General features: G+C 38.4%; 1 protein-coding gene across 1 annotated transcript; it reads right to left on the bottom strand.

Moving 5' to 3' along the window:
• Window positions 1-12,536: 12,536 nt before the first annotated feature.
• On the bottom strand, window positions 12,537-14,408 carry LOC142839821 (uncharacterized). The gene is made up of 2 exons (XM_075956203.1): window positions 14,401-14,408; window positions 12,537-14,178 (listed from the first exon to the last, which is right to left on the bottom strand). Exons 1-2 carry the CDS (start codon window positions 14,406-14,408, stop codon window positions 12,537-12,539), a joined length of 1,650 nt encoding a protein of 549 aa, XP_075812318.1.
• Between the last annotated feature and the right edge of the window lie 2,077 nt (window positions 14,409-16,485).

Genomic DNA, 16,485 nt, shown 5'->3' with positions numbered 1-16,485 from the left:
TTTTGTGGGTTCTCACTTCAATAGGAAGCATGGTGGTGTGCACGCAGACTTGGTACTAAAGAAAGAGTTGAAAGCGCTACATCCAAATCACCAGGCAGCAGGTAGTGAAAAATACTTATATGTCCCTTGACCCAAGAATGAACAAGGAAAGTGGGCTACATTTACACAACTGAGTACTACACAGTAAAATAATGACATCTTGAAATTTGCAGGCAAATGGATGGATCTAGAAAACACTATATTGATTGAGGTAAGCCAGACCCAGAAAAAATATTGTAAGTACTCACTCATAAGTAACATTTAGACATAAAGCAAAGAAAAACCAGCCTAAAATTCACAATTCCAGAGAACCTAGACAACATGAGGACCCTAAAAGAGGCATACATGAATCTAATATACATGGGAAGTAGAAAAAGACAAAGTCATGACATCTGTTAGTTCTCAAACACAGTGGTGTTTGTTTGTACAGCTTGTTCCCATGTAATAGAAAAGAACCTTTTCATTCCTGCTATTGACATGATATTTTTATGAATTCTGATGTCATCATCACATTTCTAAACAATAATTATTCAGTTTCTACATTTCCTTATGCTAGAGGACCTGACAGAACCATCTGTGCTATATCTTGAACCTGAAGAAACAATGAAGTCAATTCTGCATCATCTGGTATAAATTCTGTGTTTTCAATATGCAAAGTTACTCTTTCTGCATATTGCAAATCAATAACTATGTTGAGAATTCCTTTAAAATCCCTTAGTACAGAAAATAGAACACTAAGACAAATAACTATTAAAGGGACTAAAGATAATCTAAGATAAAATATAATTATGCTCTAAACCTACATCATCCAAACCTCTCCAGAATCACAAAAGTTCTAATCAATTGATTGTTCTTGCAGAAGGCCCAGTGTAGGTGTGGGGTTCTTCTGGGAACAACTGTTCACAGCTGTTTAGTCCTGTGCCATTAGGCAGAAATTCACAATGACTGGAAAGGTTACTGAGAAGTTTCTTTATGACATGGGGCCTAGAGAGCAGAGAGAAGGAATACACGAAAGGCCAGGGAAATATATAACTTGCATGGCACATCTCCAGTGACCTACTTCCTCCAACTATACTCTAAAGATCACACTAACCCCAAATGGTGCCACCATCTGGGAAACAAGTCAATAAGCATATGAACTATGGGCTCATTTCATTTTCAAACTCTAACCATGGCAATGAACTCCTAAACACTAAATGTGAATGACTTCACAATTGCTAGTCATTCTGTGTCATCTGTTTATCTAACATCTATCCATCTGTTCACACTGTTTTCATAACCTGCTTTCTAGGAGATGGCAGTGGGGCATGGGAGGATGTTAAAGTCCTTAGTGCAAGAATTAGATACCTGATTTTGGGTTCCCAGCACCCACATAAAATGTCAGGTTCTGGATGCCTATGCCTGTAATTCCAGGTCAGGGGAAGAAGCAGACAAGAAGATTCCTGGGATTTATTGATTAGTTAGAGTAGGAGAATTTGAGCGCTCCACTTTGAGATACTGTCTCAAAAAAATTAGAAAGAGAGATTGATAGGTACATAGATAGGTAGGGAGATAAAGCACTTGGAGTCCAATCTCAAGGCTAAATGGAACTATCTGACAAACTAAACCAAAACTAATCAATGCTGACAGAATATCTGTAGTTGAGAGGGCCTGAGAAGACAGGTGAGATTTTCTTGTAAGAAGAAGGAACTCAGTTTGAGCCCAAGAATCCATGCTGAAGAGAAAACGAAAAAAGTCACAAGGACTTTTAACACTAGTAATGGGAAAGGGACATGGAGACAAATGAGTACCTGGGTCTTGTTGGTCAGTTAGCATAGTCTACTTGGAAAGTTACAAAGCAATCAGAGAGCTTATCTGAAAAGAAATAGAAAATAAAAGTTTGTTCAAATCAAAGGCCTGAAACCAAAGATTCACTTCTGTCTTCCAAATATATACACACACAAATATACAATCACATACTTATATTTCCACAAGTATATACACACAGAATGCCCAAACATACACACACAGATATACAATAGCACATACAAATTCATACAATAGTATATTCAATTCATTGCTAGCTTTGATTGTGTCTTTCTATGGTTATTTATGCTGGTTTATATGTGTAACACACACATTCTCAGCTATTGAGTAGGTTTGATGTAAAAAAGATATCAACTTTGTGACAGGTTTTGAATATTTTGCAAAGCAAATCCCATGTACAAGGAACATCTGTGGTGGGGTGATTATTCTGTTGTATACTCTGAAGAATTGTCACTCAATTTGCTTTAATAAAGCAATGACTGGCCAGCAGATAGGCCTGAGACAGAGGGAGCATGTCTAGATTGTGTAATGCTAATAAATGTTCTACTATGTGGAGAATATGTGTTAACTTAAAAATGTCACAGGCAGTTAATAATAAGCCTGATATATTGGTCAAGTGTTTTCAATTATTAAAAGCCTCGATGTAGTTACTTTGAACTGATATGTAGGAAAGAAATGACTGTTTAAAAATGGCATTCCGGAAAAGCAGAGGCATTCTGTAGGGCTGGGTTGAAAGCCTCCGTCTAATAGCATCGGCCTGACCCCCAGTTTGGGGGGCACCTCGCCAGGGGCTGTCCTCCCTTACTCTAGCCTTGTATGTACTTGTTATAAACCAAGACGCGGAGAGCGGGTCTCGCTCTGGGGTCAGAGAAGGAGGAGAGTGACGGGTCCTGGGCTGTTCCTGCATACCCCGCAGCCACCATAACTCCAGCCCTAGGGAGTGGGCAGGACCTCTAGCCACGCCTTGCTCCCTGCTTTTCCTCTCCTTCAGCGTTGTCTACTAGCTACTTTTCCTGCTCTCTCTCCCAGGAGACAAACGTTTGAGCCTGAGATGGCAGCCACCCTGCTCATGGCTGGGTCCCAGAGCAGACTTAATGCCAATGCCTTCTTGTCATTTCTAACCATGTCACTAATTTCAAGAAGAAAGGCTGGGACTAAACTCCTAGATGCTAAGTAGTGAGGAAGCATTGTGTGATTTCAGGCCCCTGTGACATTTGAAGATATGGCCATGCACCTCACTCGGGAAGAATGGAGACCTCTGGATCCTACACAAAGAGACCTTTACAAGGACGTGATGCGGGAGAATTACGGAAATGTTTTCCCCTTCTCCAAAATAGTTAGTTTTCTTCACCGATTTTATTACATGAATCGCTTCATCAGAAGCAGCCCCCATTCCTAGTAACTTGAAAGCTGAAGACCAGAGGACAAGCTGCTGGTGGATGCTTAGTCCTGGAAATGGAGTAGGTTTTTCAAGTTGTTTTTTCCTCTTGTATCTTTGGCCCCAAACGACTGTAGTGGGAATGTAGAACTGGACTAGGGTGACCGCAGCTGCTCTGGCAGAAGGCAGGCGGACTTGTCCTGGGTAGCCACTGTTCACACACCGCAGTGGCCGGGCTCATGCACTTCCCTCCCAAAGCGCTTTTTCCTTGAGTAGCTCATATTGGTACCTTGCCATCTTGCGCACAGGATTCTGCATGCTGAAGGCAGTGACTGAATCACTTCCCTTGTTTCTCACTTGTGTATAGCTTGCACACTTTTGAAAGCTACCCGAAGATACAGTGTGAAAGGAGAAGGGTACAAGGTTGAGGACCAAGGGCCCTTGGATGGTGGTGACCTTAGCAAGAGATACCCATTGATGCTGTCATTAATCAGGTTTATGAATTGTCTTCAGAAATCACTTTAGAGATGGCAGTGTGGAAACTGCCTTTAGGAAAGGACAGGACCGCAGGTGATGATGGAAGGAGTAGAAATGGGTTGACTCCTTCAGGGAAGGGAGCACTGAGCCCTTCCCAGGGAGCAACAGTCATTTCTGTGTCCTTTGCCATCTAACTTTATTTTTATTTATTTTTTTAAAAATATTTAGTTATTTATTTATTATCTATACAATATTCTGTCTGTATGCCTGAAGGCCAGAAGAGGGCGCCAGACCTCTTTACAGATGGTTGTGAGCCACCATGTGGTTGCTGGGAATTGAACTCAGGACCTTTGGAAGAGCAGGCAATGCTCTTAACCACTGAGCCATCTCTCCAGCCCCATGAGTCATGTGAGAGAATTCCTTATTTTTCTTGTGTTATGGGAAAGAATTTGAGCACTAGTGCGCAGGCGTGCACTCTCCTGTAAGGCTTGGTTTTGTACAGAACTAAACTCTTGCTCGTATGTGTCCATCAGTTGTGAGAGAATGACTGGACAGGTAGGTCCTTTGCCCTTTCTCAGACTGAGTTATCTTCTCCTGTGATGAAACCTCTTTGGCCCCATCAGAAGAAATGAATAAACCTAAGGAGGAGTGTGTGTCCTGCCTCCAGGTACAAAGAGTTACAGTGAGAGTTGCCCAGTGTCGTCCAGTACCTCAGTTCTCTTTATCTCAGCCCAGGCAGGAATGATGAGCAGCCCGGATATTGGTGCTTACTCCGTCCCGTGGGGATGGAAGGGAATGGGACCCAGTGCATTTTATGGTGCTTAGTGCAGACTTGCAAATGTTACCATGTTTTTTTTTTTCAAGAAACCTTTTTTTTTTTGCAGGGGGTGGGGATTAGGGGTGGCACAAGCCTTTAATCCCAGCACTTGGAAAGCAGAGGCTGGCAGATCTCTGTGAGTTCAAGGCCAGCCTGGTTTACAGGATCGAGTTCCAGGACAGCCACAACTACACAGAGAGTCCCTGTCTTGAAAAAAACAAAATTTTTTTTTGTTGAAGTTCTTTGGGATTTTGCATTTAATGCTTTCACTACAGAGTCACTGTGAGCACAGCTGGGTGACACCTACCATGTCATTCACTAGTGACAGCCTCACAAGCAATTGAATGAAAAGCACTCCGAGTGGCCCCTCCCATTTGAGTATGAACTTGGGGCAGGCACGTGGTTTCTATTCTGTACGACATCTAGCCTGCCGTGGTTATTCATATTTTAACCATAGGTATCTTATGTATTCTTGGTAACTAAACTCAGATATGGCATCTGTATGTAGCCAATGACTTGGTTGAGTCATTGTAAGTGTCTGCTTGGGAGTAGCTTGTAGAAGACAGCACCTCTGATCCAACTTCATTTTACCCCTTTCCCTACCCCGTCCCTATCCCCCAGCCCTGCAATGCCACCTCCAGCCTAAAGGTTTTGCTAGTGTGCCATTTGCTGCTTTTGCCTTGTAGATGAAAGGCTCAGGGAGGGTATCTGACTGTCTTCCCATCTCCCCATACCTGTCTGCGCCAGCTGAGTGCCCTCCCTCCTGCAGTCATCCGCTGCCCACTCCCAGTGCTGAGCTCTGTGGAAGTCGTGCCTCTGTCACACTTCACCAATTCTGTTTGCAGGCCCCTGGCTGTTCCAGCACATACCCAGACACTCTGTGCCTGTGTTCTGTGGTTGTGGAGAGCGGATCCCATTGGTATTGGTGAGTTATCCTAGTGTCTTGTCTACGGCTGTATTTTCCTAACAATATTCTATAATTAAAGGTATAATTTTTAAAGTAAACAAAATAAAAATGGCATTCCAATGTGTGGCCAAAAATTTCAGATAAAATTTGAAATACCTTGGAAAAGGAATCTAAACACAAAACTACATAGTCAAATGCAGCTTCTCGGTAACTGCCTTTTCTTTGGTGGGCTATGCTGGAGATCAGTGATCAGAGGCTTGCCTCCTGTTACAGATGGCTTTCTGAATCAGCATTTGCAGAAAATAGGCAGTTCTTTAAAGAGACATCAAGTTTACTCATAGGGTGTCTTCTTTCTCTTGCTGACCTGAGAGCCTAGGTTATGAACCTGCTGGTTACACCCCTGTATTTCTGCAAATAAAAAAAATCAAAGAATGTGTGGAGCCCTGACTTGATTCTCCAGGACAGACATGCTCAGGTGTTAAGGTCATGTGTTTGTGGCTGAAGCCCACCTTTGGTCTCTTATTCGACATGACTGTATCTTGAATAGTTTCTAGATAGCATTATTGGGAATTACCTTCAACACCTTCACAGAAATGTCCTTTCTTAGTCACTGCACTGATCTCCTTTGCTACTGGGCACTATATCATATAGAAATTTACCATAAAGTTCTGTGTTCAAAGATATTATTGCTGACTTCTACTGCGGAATGGTATTTTCCCCATTTTTAATTCTGTGTCCAATTTCTTGGTAGTTCAGAATTTTGAGTTATTTAAATGCATGATGATTATGGTCTATAAACATGAGTCAGGATAAGAGAAAATTTTAAACTTTGAATATAAAAGTGATGTGTTTACTGTCATTAGTAGGTGCCACCAATAAATGATAACAACATGATTGCTCTTTCTGGCCACCCAAGAATGATCCACAACCTTGTAGAATGAACTCAAGCAAGAGTACACCTGAAAAGTGAGTTTTTATGTTCCAATTATAGCCAATTGCTTTGGTTAAATAGCCAACTATCTTTTAAAGACTTACATTTTCAGCTTGTTTCCTGATTATTTGTTTTTTACTTTTCCCTCAGTTTAGGAACATTTGGGCTCAAGGATTCTTTAAGAACAAAGACAAAAAAAGAACAAAGACTAAGTTAGTCTCCAAAACTATCTGTCCTTATTTTTTCTGGGCCAAGGATGAGTTAAGATGAACTTAGATCATCCTTTTATACCTTACTGTTATAAATGACATGTTCATGAGGCTGAAAAGAAGGCTCAGCTCTTAGAACATTGGTGACTCGTCCAGAGAATCTTTGATACTCAGCACCCACAAGACAGCTCACAACTGTCTGTACCTCCAGTCACAGGAGAGTAGACACTGTCTTCTGGTCATCACTAGTACCTGAGATACACTTGCTACACTCACTGGTCAAACTCCTACATCTAAATTGAATTTCATTCCTTTTTTAGGTAACAGACACATGAAGAAAACCTATTTAAAATATAGAATCAAATACAGATCTGTCTTTTCAGTATTTGCCCATTTTGTACCCTAAGAGGCCAGAAGAATGCACCCGATCTTCAGGACCTCCAATTATAGGGAGTTCTGTCCAATCAGATATGGTGCTATGAGTCAAACTTGGGTACCCAAGAGGAGCAGTACTCCTGAGACATAATTCTTAAGGGAGAGGAGTCACACTGTTCCTTCTGTCTCTCATCACTTGAAGGATAAAGTCCACTCTAGATGGTTGTCAAAGATTCCATGGATGGAATGTGAATGGAATTTGTATATTGCTTCTTATTTTCATTGTTCAGACAGTTCTCTTTATGTGAGGGAATATTTAAAATGTTGGTTGAAATCAGTCTGACTCCAGGCAGATTTTATTAGGAAAACTTCCATAATTTGGGAGTCTTTGTCTTTTGTGATCTTTTTGAGATAGGATATGTCCATGTGGCCATTGATGCCAGGTATGCATTATGTGGAACAAGCTGGCATCAAACTCACTGAGACTGGACCCACCCACACTCCCGTGTTCTGTGATTAGCGGCCGCCAACTATCTTTTAAAGACTTACATTTTTAGCTTGTTTCCTGATTATTTGTTTTGTACTTTTCCCTCAGTTGAGGAACATTTGGGCTCAGGAATTTTTTAAGAACAAAGACAAATAAAGAACAAAGATTAAGTTAGTTTCCAACAGCCGGGCGGTGGTGGCGCACGCCTTTAATCCCAGCACTCAGGAGGCAGAGGCAGGCGGATCTCTGTGAGTTCGAGACCAGCCTGGTCTACAAGAGCTAGTTCCAGGACAGGCTCCAAAACCACAGAGAAACCCTGTCTCGAAAAAAACCAAAAAAAAAAAAAGTTAGTTTCCAATACTATCATTCCTTTATTTCTTCTGGGCCAAGGATGAGTTAAGATGAACTTAGATCAGCCTTTTATACCTTACTGTTATAAATGACATGTTCATGAGGCTGAAAAGAAGGCTCAGCACTTAGAACATTGGTGACTCGTCCAGAGAATCTTTGATACTCAGCACCCACAAGACAACTCACATCTGTCTGTACCTCCAGTCATAGGAGAATAGACACTGTCTTCTGGTCATCACTAGTACCTGAGATACACTTGCGACACTCACTGGTCAAACTCCTACATCTAAATTGAATTTCGTTCCTTTTGAAGGTAACAGACACATGAAGAAAACCTATTTAAAATATAGAATCAAATACAGATCTGTCTTTTCAGTATTTGCCCATTTTGTACCCTAAGAGGCCAGAAGAATGCACCCGATCTTCAGGACCTCCAATTACAGGGAGTTCTTTCCAATCAGATATGGTGCTATGAGTCAAACTTGGGTACCCAAGAGGAGCAGTTTTCCTGAGACAACTCTCCAGGTCCCACATGTGTCATAATTCTTAAGGGAGAGGAGTCACACTGTTCCTTCTGTCTCTCATCACTTGAAGGATAAAGTCCACTCTAGATGGTTGTCAAAGATTCAATGGAAGGAATGTGAATGGAATTTGTATATTGCTTCTTATTTTCATTAAGAGGTTCTCTTTATGTGAGGGAATATTTAAAATGTTGGTTGAAATCAGTCTGACTCCAGGCAGATTTTATTAGGAAAACTTCCATAATGTGGGAGTCTTTGTCTTTTTTTTTAAAATATTTATTTATTTATTATGTATACAATATTCTGTGTGTATGTCTGCAGGCCAGAAGAGGGCACCAGACCTCATTACAGATGGTTGTGAGCCACCATGTGGTTGCTGGGAATTGAACTCAGAACCTTTAGAAGAGCAGGCAATGCTCTTAACCACTGAGCAATCTCTCCAGCCCTGGGAGTCTTTGTCTTTTTTGATCTTTTTGAGATAGGATATGTCCACATAGCCAAAGATGCCAGGTATGCATTATGTGTAACAAGCTGGCATCAAACTCACTGAGATTGGACCCACCCACACTCCCGTGTTCTGTGATTAGAGCCATGCACCTCTATGTTGAGCTGAAATGTTTGTAAAGGACTTATTGAGTAAAAAAAACATAATGAAAGACTTAAAAGGGAACATCATTGTTTTGATAAATAACAATATTTCTTCAAATTGTATAATTTAAATGTCCAAATAATTTCATATGTTCAAAATAATGAGTCATTGTTATTGCATTGTCAATTCCATCCATTTAAAAATGTTTGAAGTGTGCTTTTGTGAATACACCTGCGACATGATGTGCATGTAGCACAGATAGGAAAACTAACAGGGGTCTATGATCTACTTCCACTTTGTGAGTTTTAGTCCTTAAACCGAGGGAGTCATTTGACTGCATATACACTCAAAGACACGTCCTTTGGTTTAAAAATTATTTGTGGATGAGATGATGTAGGAGTGTGTATAAGTAACTGATGAAGTCAGCAAATATGAAAAAATTCGTAAGAGTATTAGGGTAAACAAGATATAGAAACCAGGTTATCAGACTTAGAGGCAATGAACTTTAATAAATGATGCAATTTTCTGGCATGTAATTTTGGTTTTGAGAAAGTATAAATACATGTCTTGTTCTCAGAATGAAGAAATTAAAAAATCTGTGCTGATAAGAATATTTTCACATGCGTAGCAGATTGACTATTCAAATTGTCCCATGGTCCTCTGTTCTTGTATGAAATTGCATTTACAATTTGAAAAGAAAATAAGACTCTACTGTTGTAATATTTCTTCTAATTGAATTTGAGCACCAATGAGATTACTCAGTGCGAAAGGACTCTTATGGGCAAGACTAGAATCCCAACCTCGATTACATCTTGAATTTTTCAGGAAAATATATGGAGCAAGAAAACATCATTTTGAGAGAGGTAACCCAGACAAAGAAGACAATTATCACATGTACTCAGTCATTAAGTGGATTTTCGTCATAAAGCAAAGAAACCCAGCCTACAAATCACAGTCCCAGAGAACTTAGACAACATGAGGACACTAAAGAGACATACAAAGTTCTAATATACATGTGAATTAGAAAAAGACAAGATCTCCAGAGTAAATTGGGAGGAGGGGACCTTGTGAGAGTACTGAAGGGAAGGGAAGAGGCAGGAGGGGAGCAGCAAAAAAATGTAGAGCTCAATAAAGATCAAAAAAATTTACAAGAAAAGAACATTAAGTTATGGTGTCAGATAAACAGTTGATTGCTGATTAGACTACTTTATTACATCTATAAAACATGAATGAAAATACTTCTTTGAATACACATAAGGTATTTAATGTTTCTTATTTATTTTATCAGTCATTTTAATGTGAATATTGTCAAATTCTGTTGAAAAACCACACACATTTGGAGTTCATCATCGACCCTTGGACTTGTATACAGGGGGCAGACATGTGAGCACCATGAATTCAAAATAATCCCTGAATTTTTCCTGACATCCAAGCTAGGATTAATAACAAACAAAAGCTGAAGGGAATTTCTGAAAAGATAAAAATCTAAACCAGAAACAATCCAAAACATTTACTCAAAAAGTATGTTCCCACATGGCCTGACACTTCAATAACCAACGGGAAACAAGTATGATGGGTTTACCATGCTATACATTATAGCAAAAAATACCCATCACTTGGTAAAGGCACAATAAATGATGAACAAAATCCATAGAAGTAATATAAAGACTACAAAATAGAATTCACTAAATGGATTTGCCACACATATAGCTCACTTTAGTACATACTTCAAATATTTCAATGTAGAAACCACAATGCAATAATCTCCACCAGTCTTGATTAAACATGGTATGTAATTTACTTCCTTCAAGGTTATGATAAAAACTTTTACTTAAAGTTAAAGAAAACTGTGAAAGAAATTAACCAATTGTTGTCATGAATTGAACTTTCTTTTTTCTAAGAGTGTGTTCCTATTTCCAGATTTCAAAAAGATATAAATAGACTTAAAATATATGAGGCACTAGAGCCATGCCTAGGTGAGAACTAATGTCAGATGTTTGACAGCTTCCTGTAATTTCTTCTGCAATAATATCCAAGGTATTATCTTTATGTGGATACAGAATGCACATTCAAATACACACAAGAGACACACACATACATCACATAACTACAATGAACACAACTTTTAAGACAGTTTTTCACTCATGAACACTTTTCTCCTGTAAACATTCATTCATTTCTGTAAAAGAGGAGCTGAGAGTCATTGTACAGCTTACTTACACAATGAATTGGTTCATGTAAAGAAAAAGCAAACTTAGACTTGAAGTAAAAGAAATTAATTCTTCTAAGAAAGTTTTCCAGGCTGGGCAGTGGTGGTGTACACCTTTAATCCCAGCACTTGGGAGGCAGAGGCAGGTGGATCTATCTCTGTGAGTTAGAGACCAGCCTGGTCTACAGGAGCTAGTTCAAGGACAGGCCCCAAAGCTACAGAGAAACCCAGTCTCAAAAAACAGAAAAAAAAATACAAAAACCAAAAAAAGAAAGTTTCCCAGTAGAAATATCTGGTGCTGATCTTCTCTATTCCCAAGGGAATATTTCATAATATATGTCCAATTCCTCTGTCATCTTCAGAACTAGTTCCCAAACAGAGGCATCAATTGTATCTTGGCTCAACTCCAGGAGTTTCTGAAACATTCCAGTAAAAGAGGTATTCACATAGATCTTGAATCAGATTTTTTTGAGAAGGAAGAAAACATGAGTATGAATACCTCTGCAAAGTGTGGAAAGGGGCAGATGTATACTGAATGAGCATATGGCTCAAATAGGACTTCTTAATAACAGAGAGCAAAGGAGATTTTGATGGTGGGAATTTGCTGGATTTCAATCCCTGATCCTGAAAAAGCTCAGGGATGGGATTGATTTTATGCCGAGGGATTCATTGCTTTTGTGCTCAGTTGGACAAGGATAGAGTTTGTTTTGATGGATCTGATTTGAGAGCCAAATTGTGTTTCTTTACTGGCCCCTTTTAATGTTGGCTCTTTTCAGAGAGATGTTGTTTCTTTAACTACTTCTAAATTCAGAGACAAGGTACTTTCTTTTGGCTCTGGTTTCAGGACCAATGTATGTTTCTTTGAATACCCTTTCACAAACCAATAATGCTTCATAAAATGTTTGTCCATTAGTTTGCTACTTCAAACTAAAATAATAAGAGGTATCATGATGCTTGAACAAATTGTTGACACTATAAAATTCTTTTCTATACAATAACTGTTTTTTTAAAGAATAATTTACAATAAGCCCTCAGTTTTTTCCTCAGGTCCAAAGATTATGGTAATATGCACCACAAACTTAATCAGATTGATTACACACAAAAAGTTTCACTCCTATATGAAGCACAAAACATTCTGACACTGATTTTCGTAGAGTATCACTACAGTATGATTTTTCTCCTGTTTTTAAAGAACACACATATTAAACTCAGAGTTTCTCAATAGGATGTCTTATTTTACATATTTGGAGATGATTGGGAAAAAGGATTCAGGACAGATTCCATTCACGTGTATCTCTCCAGTATGTGTTCTTTTATGCAATTGAAGATGATTGTGACATGCAAAGTCCTTACCACATTGATGGAATTAATAGGGTTTCTCTCCAGTATGTGTTCTTTTATTATTTTGAAGAGCACAGTTGTGAGCAAAGCCTTACCTCATTAATTACATTCAAAGGGTTTCTCTCCAGTATGTGTTCTTTTATGACTTTGAAGATGACTGTTTTGAGAAAAGGCCTTACCACACTGATTACATTCATAGGGTTTCTCTCCAGTATGTGTTCTTTTATGCATTTGAAGATGACTGTGACGTGCAAATGCCTTACCACACTGATTACATTCATAGGGTTTCTCTCCAGTATGTGTGCTTTTATGCCTTTGAAGATGACTGTGACGTGCAAAGGCCTTACCACACTGATTACATTCATAGGGTTTCTCTCCAGTATGTATTCTTTTATGCATTTGAAGACTACCACGTTGAACAAAGGCCTTACCACACTGATTACATTCATAGGGTTTCTCTCCAGTATGTGCTCTTTTATGGTATTGAAGGTGACTATGACGTGCAAAGGCCTTACCACACTGATTACATTCATAGGGTTTCTCTCCAGTGTGTGTTCTTTTATGAATTTGAAGAGTACTATTTTCAGCAAAGGCCTTACCACACTGATTACATTCATAGGGTTTCTCTCCAGTATGTGTTCTTTTATGCATTTGAAGAGTACCATGTTGAGCAAAGGCCTTACCACACTGATTACATTCATAGGGTTTCTCTCCAGTATGTGCTCTTTTATGGTATTGAAGGAGACTATGCCATGTAAAGGCCTTACCACACTGATTACATTCATAGGGTTTCTCTCCAGTATGTGTTCTTTTATGCATTTGAAGATGACTGTGACGTGCAAATGCCTTACCACACTGATTACATTCATAGGGTTTCTCTCCAGTATGTGTGCTTTTATGCCTTTGAAGATGACTGTGACGTGCAAAGGCCTTACCACACTGATTACATTCATAGGGTTTCTCTCCAGTATGTATTCTTTTATGCATTTGAAGACTACCACGTTGAACAAAGGCCTTACCACATTGATTACATTCATAGGGTTTCTCTCCAGTATGTGCTCTTTTATGGTATTGAAGGTGACTATGACGTGCAAAGGCCTTACTACACTGATTACATTCATAGGGTTTCTCTCCAGTATGTATTCTTTTATGCATTTGAAGAGTACCACGTTGAGCAAAGGCCTTACCACACTGATTACATTCATAGGGTTTCTCTCCAGTACGTGTTCTTTCATGCAATTGAAGACAATCCAGACATGCAAAGTATTTACCACACTGATTACATTCATAGGGCTTTTCTCCATTATGTGCTCTTTTATGTATTTGAAGATTACTGTGCTGAGCAAAGGCCTTACTACACTGATTAGATTCATAGGGTTTCTCTCCAGTATGTGTTCTTTTATTCTTTTGAAGATGACTGTGATCAGCAAAGGCCTTGCCAAGCAGATTAAATTCATATGATTTTTCTTTATTTTGTGTTCTTTTATGACTTTGATGAGTTTCATAAAGAACTAAGTCTTTATCATCTTGAGTATATTCATAGGGTTTCTCTCCAGTGTGTGTTCTTTCATGCATTTGATGATGACTGTGATAATCAAAGGCTTTACCACATTGCTTAATTTCACAGCATTTTTCTCTGGTATGTGTTTTTTCATTCCTTAGAAGGTGAGTGTCATAAGACAAGGCTTTATCACAGTGAGAACATCCTGAAAATTTCTCTCCAATTTGATTTCTTTCAATCCTGCAAGGATAATTTACACATGTCAAAGCTTTAGCACATTCAATACACTGTTGATCCTCAGATCTGTATGAATTAATTTCATAATTTGTTCCAAGTGTAAAAATGAATCAAATATTAATGTCTTATAACTTCATTTAAAATCATGTTTTCTTCTTTCATTAGGGGTCATTTTGCATCTGAAAAAAAATTTGTGATGATAAATTCTTTTGTGTCATGGTTTACCACTTCATCTATACCTATCCCTATATTTTTTTCTATGATATTTTTCATGTTTTTTAAAAGAACTGCATACACTGAGTGCCTTACGAACTTTACTGCATTCATAAATTTTACTATGAATCCTTATACATTGGCTAAGTGAACTAAGACACCAAGAAGTATAGGTAGACTTAGAACTCATGGGGCTTTTTTGTAATGTGAAGTTGTTTATGTATTAACAATGATGGTAGAAAACCAATTACTGTATACTTGGACTTAATTGAACAAGTATACTCTCCATGGGAACTACAGTTTATCTTCTAATTGTTCTTAATGAGACGTATGCTACATCTTTCCATATCCATATTCTCATATGCTTGTATCAAGAGGAACATATGATATACATAGTAAAGGAAGAATAGTGAATAAAAGATTTCCACATTGAATACTCATGGTTTGACTTGCTGTTCCTCATAGACTTGTGGTATAGATATTAAGGTTTCTCCACGACAACTGCCCCTTGACCCTTGACCCTTGACTCTAACTGCCACTTTCACTAAACTTAGCAAGTCACAAAAAGTATATGAGTAATCCAAGTCTTACCATGAGCTATTGATTTAGGAGAAAGTTTGCAGCTACACTCATCACTGAAATGTGTATACAGTGTTTGTCATGAGTAGCAAGAAAGAAATGGACTGACAGATCTACTACATAGCTCTCACGTTGCTATGATTCAAATGGTGATATCTGTTTAGTCATTGCTTCCTTGACTTTTTCTTAAAGGAATGCCTTGCAAATGCAATTCACATATGAGAAATTGAGGAATATGGATTTGTGAGAATTTAATAACCATCAATGCATTTAAAGCTGTGCTTATTTACACTGCTGCTTTTGGTTCATTGTTCCAGGACATATTACAAACTCATCAGAGGCACATTGTTATAAACTTGCACAGGAAAATTACCTTGCAGGTCTTCTAGAACATTGACTATGTTCTTCAGTGTTACAGTCCTTCAAAATGTTCCCTGAAATACAGTACCAGAATATGTATGTTATATTATTTAATATTGTACAACAATTAGCTCATTATCTTAAGTGCACCTAAGAACTATGATTGTGTTATTCATCTCATTTTCTTCTTTCTAAATCAAATTACAGAACAACATTATAAGGCAAGGAAAGGTTGTCTCCATATTTTGAAACATGAAGGAAATTAATTTTTACCTATAGTAGTGAGGTTCCTGTAGGTCTCCAGCATCACATCTTTGTAGAGATTTTTCTGGGAAGGATTCAGCAAATCCCACTCTTCCTTACTGAAGTTGATATGCACATCATCATAGGTCACTGCCTTCAAAAATATACCACACATGTGTACAACGTAAGCATGACAGTGACATCATTGGAAATGCATACTTCTTTGAACGTACAGTTGTATGATTCTGGTGCTCCCCATTCTTATTCTGTGATATAGTCAGTTACTTTAGAAATAAATTGAAAGGACAGTCAATTCTGTCATTTCTGTACACTTTGAATGGGATTTCACCTTATAAGAACAATATCTATTAACAGGGTGAGACAAGAAAAAAGATCAACAGTAAATTGTATGCATGAGAAAATTGTATGAAAAATTCCTCATTATAGAAAGGAAAAAAGATACACAAATGGGTGTATTGGTGTATTGTGCCTTTGACCACAACACTCAGTAAACAGTGGTGGGTATATTTGTCTCTGAGTTGAATGCCATGCAAGTCAATATAATCAGGTCCAGGAGAGGTGGCAGTACACATTAAGACTCTGTCTCCATTGCAAACCTCAATAACACAAACAATGGGATAGAAAAACTAACAGGCTTTTGTTGAAGTTTCTACAAAGAGATGTTTTCACTCCAGTTCTGTAGTCTTCTTCCAAAACCTGAAGTACCCTAATATAAACTGCAATACCAATAACATTTTGAACAAAAAGAACTTCCTGTATAAAACAGTTACAAGTGGACAGATGAAAACAGTAGAAATATAAATGTTGGTCATAAATAATCAACACAGACCTGGAGAAAGGGCAGATTAATTCAGCACTCTTGCTGATCTTGAATGGAGATGGACAAATATGCCT

Source organism: Microtus pennsylvanicus, chromosome 22 (assembly GCF_037038515.1).
Source record: "Microtus pennsylvanicus isolate mMicPen1 chromosome 22, mMicPen1.hap1, whole genome shotgun sequence".
Classification (NCBI taxonomy): domain Eukaryota; kingdom Metazoa; phylum Chordata; class Mammalia; order Rodentia; family Cricetidae; genus Microtus; species Microtus pennsylvanicus.
This window is presented reverse-complemented; position numbering and strand designations above follow the sequence as displayed.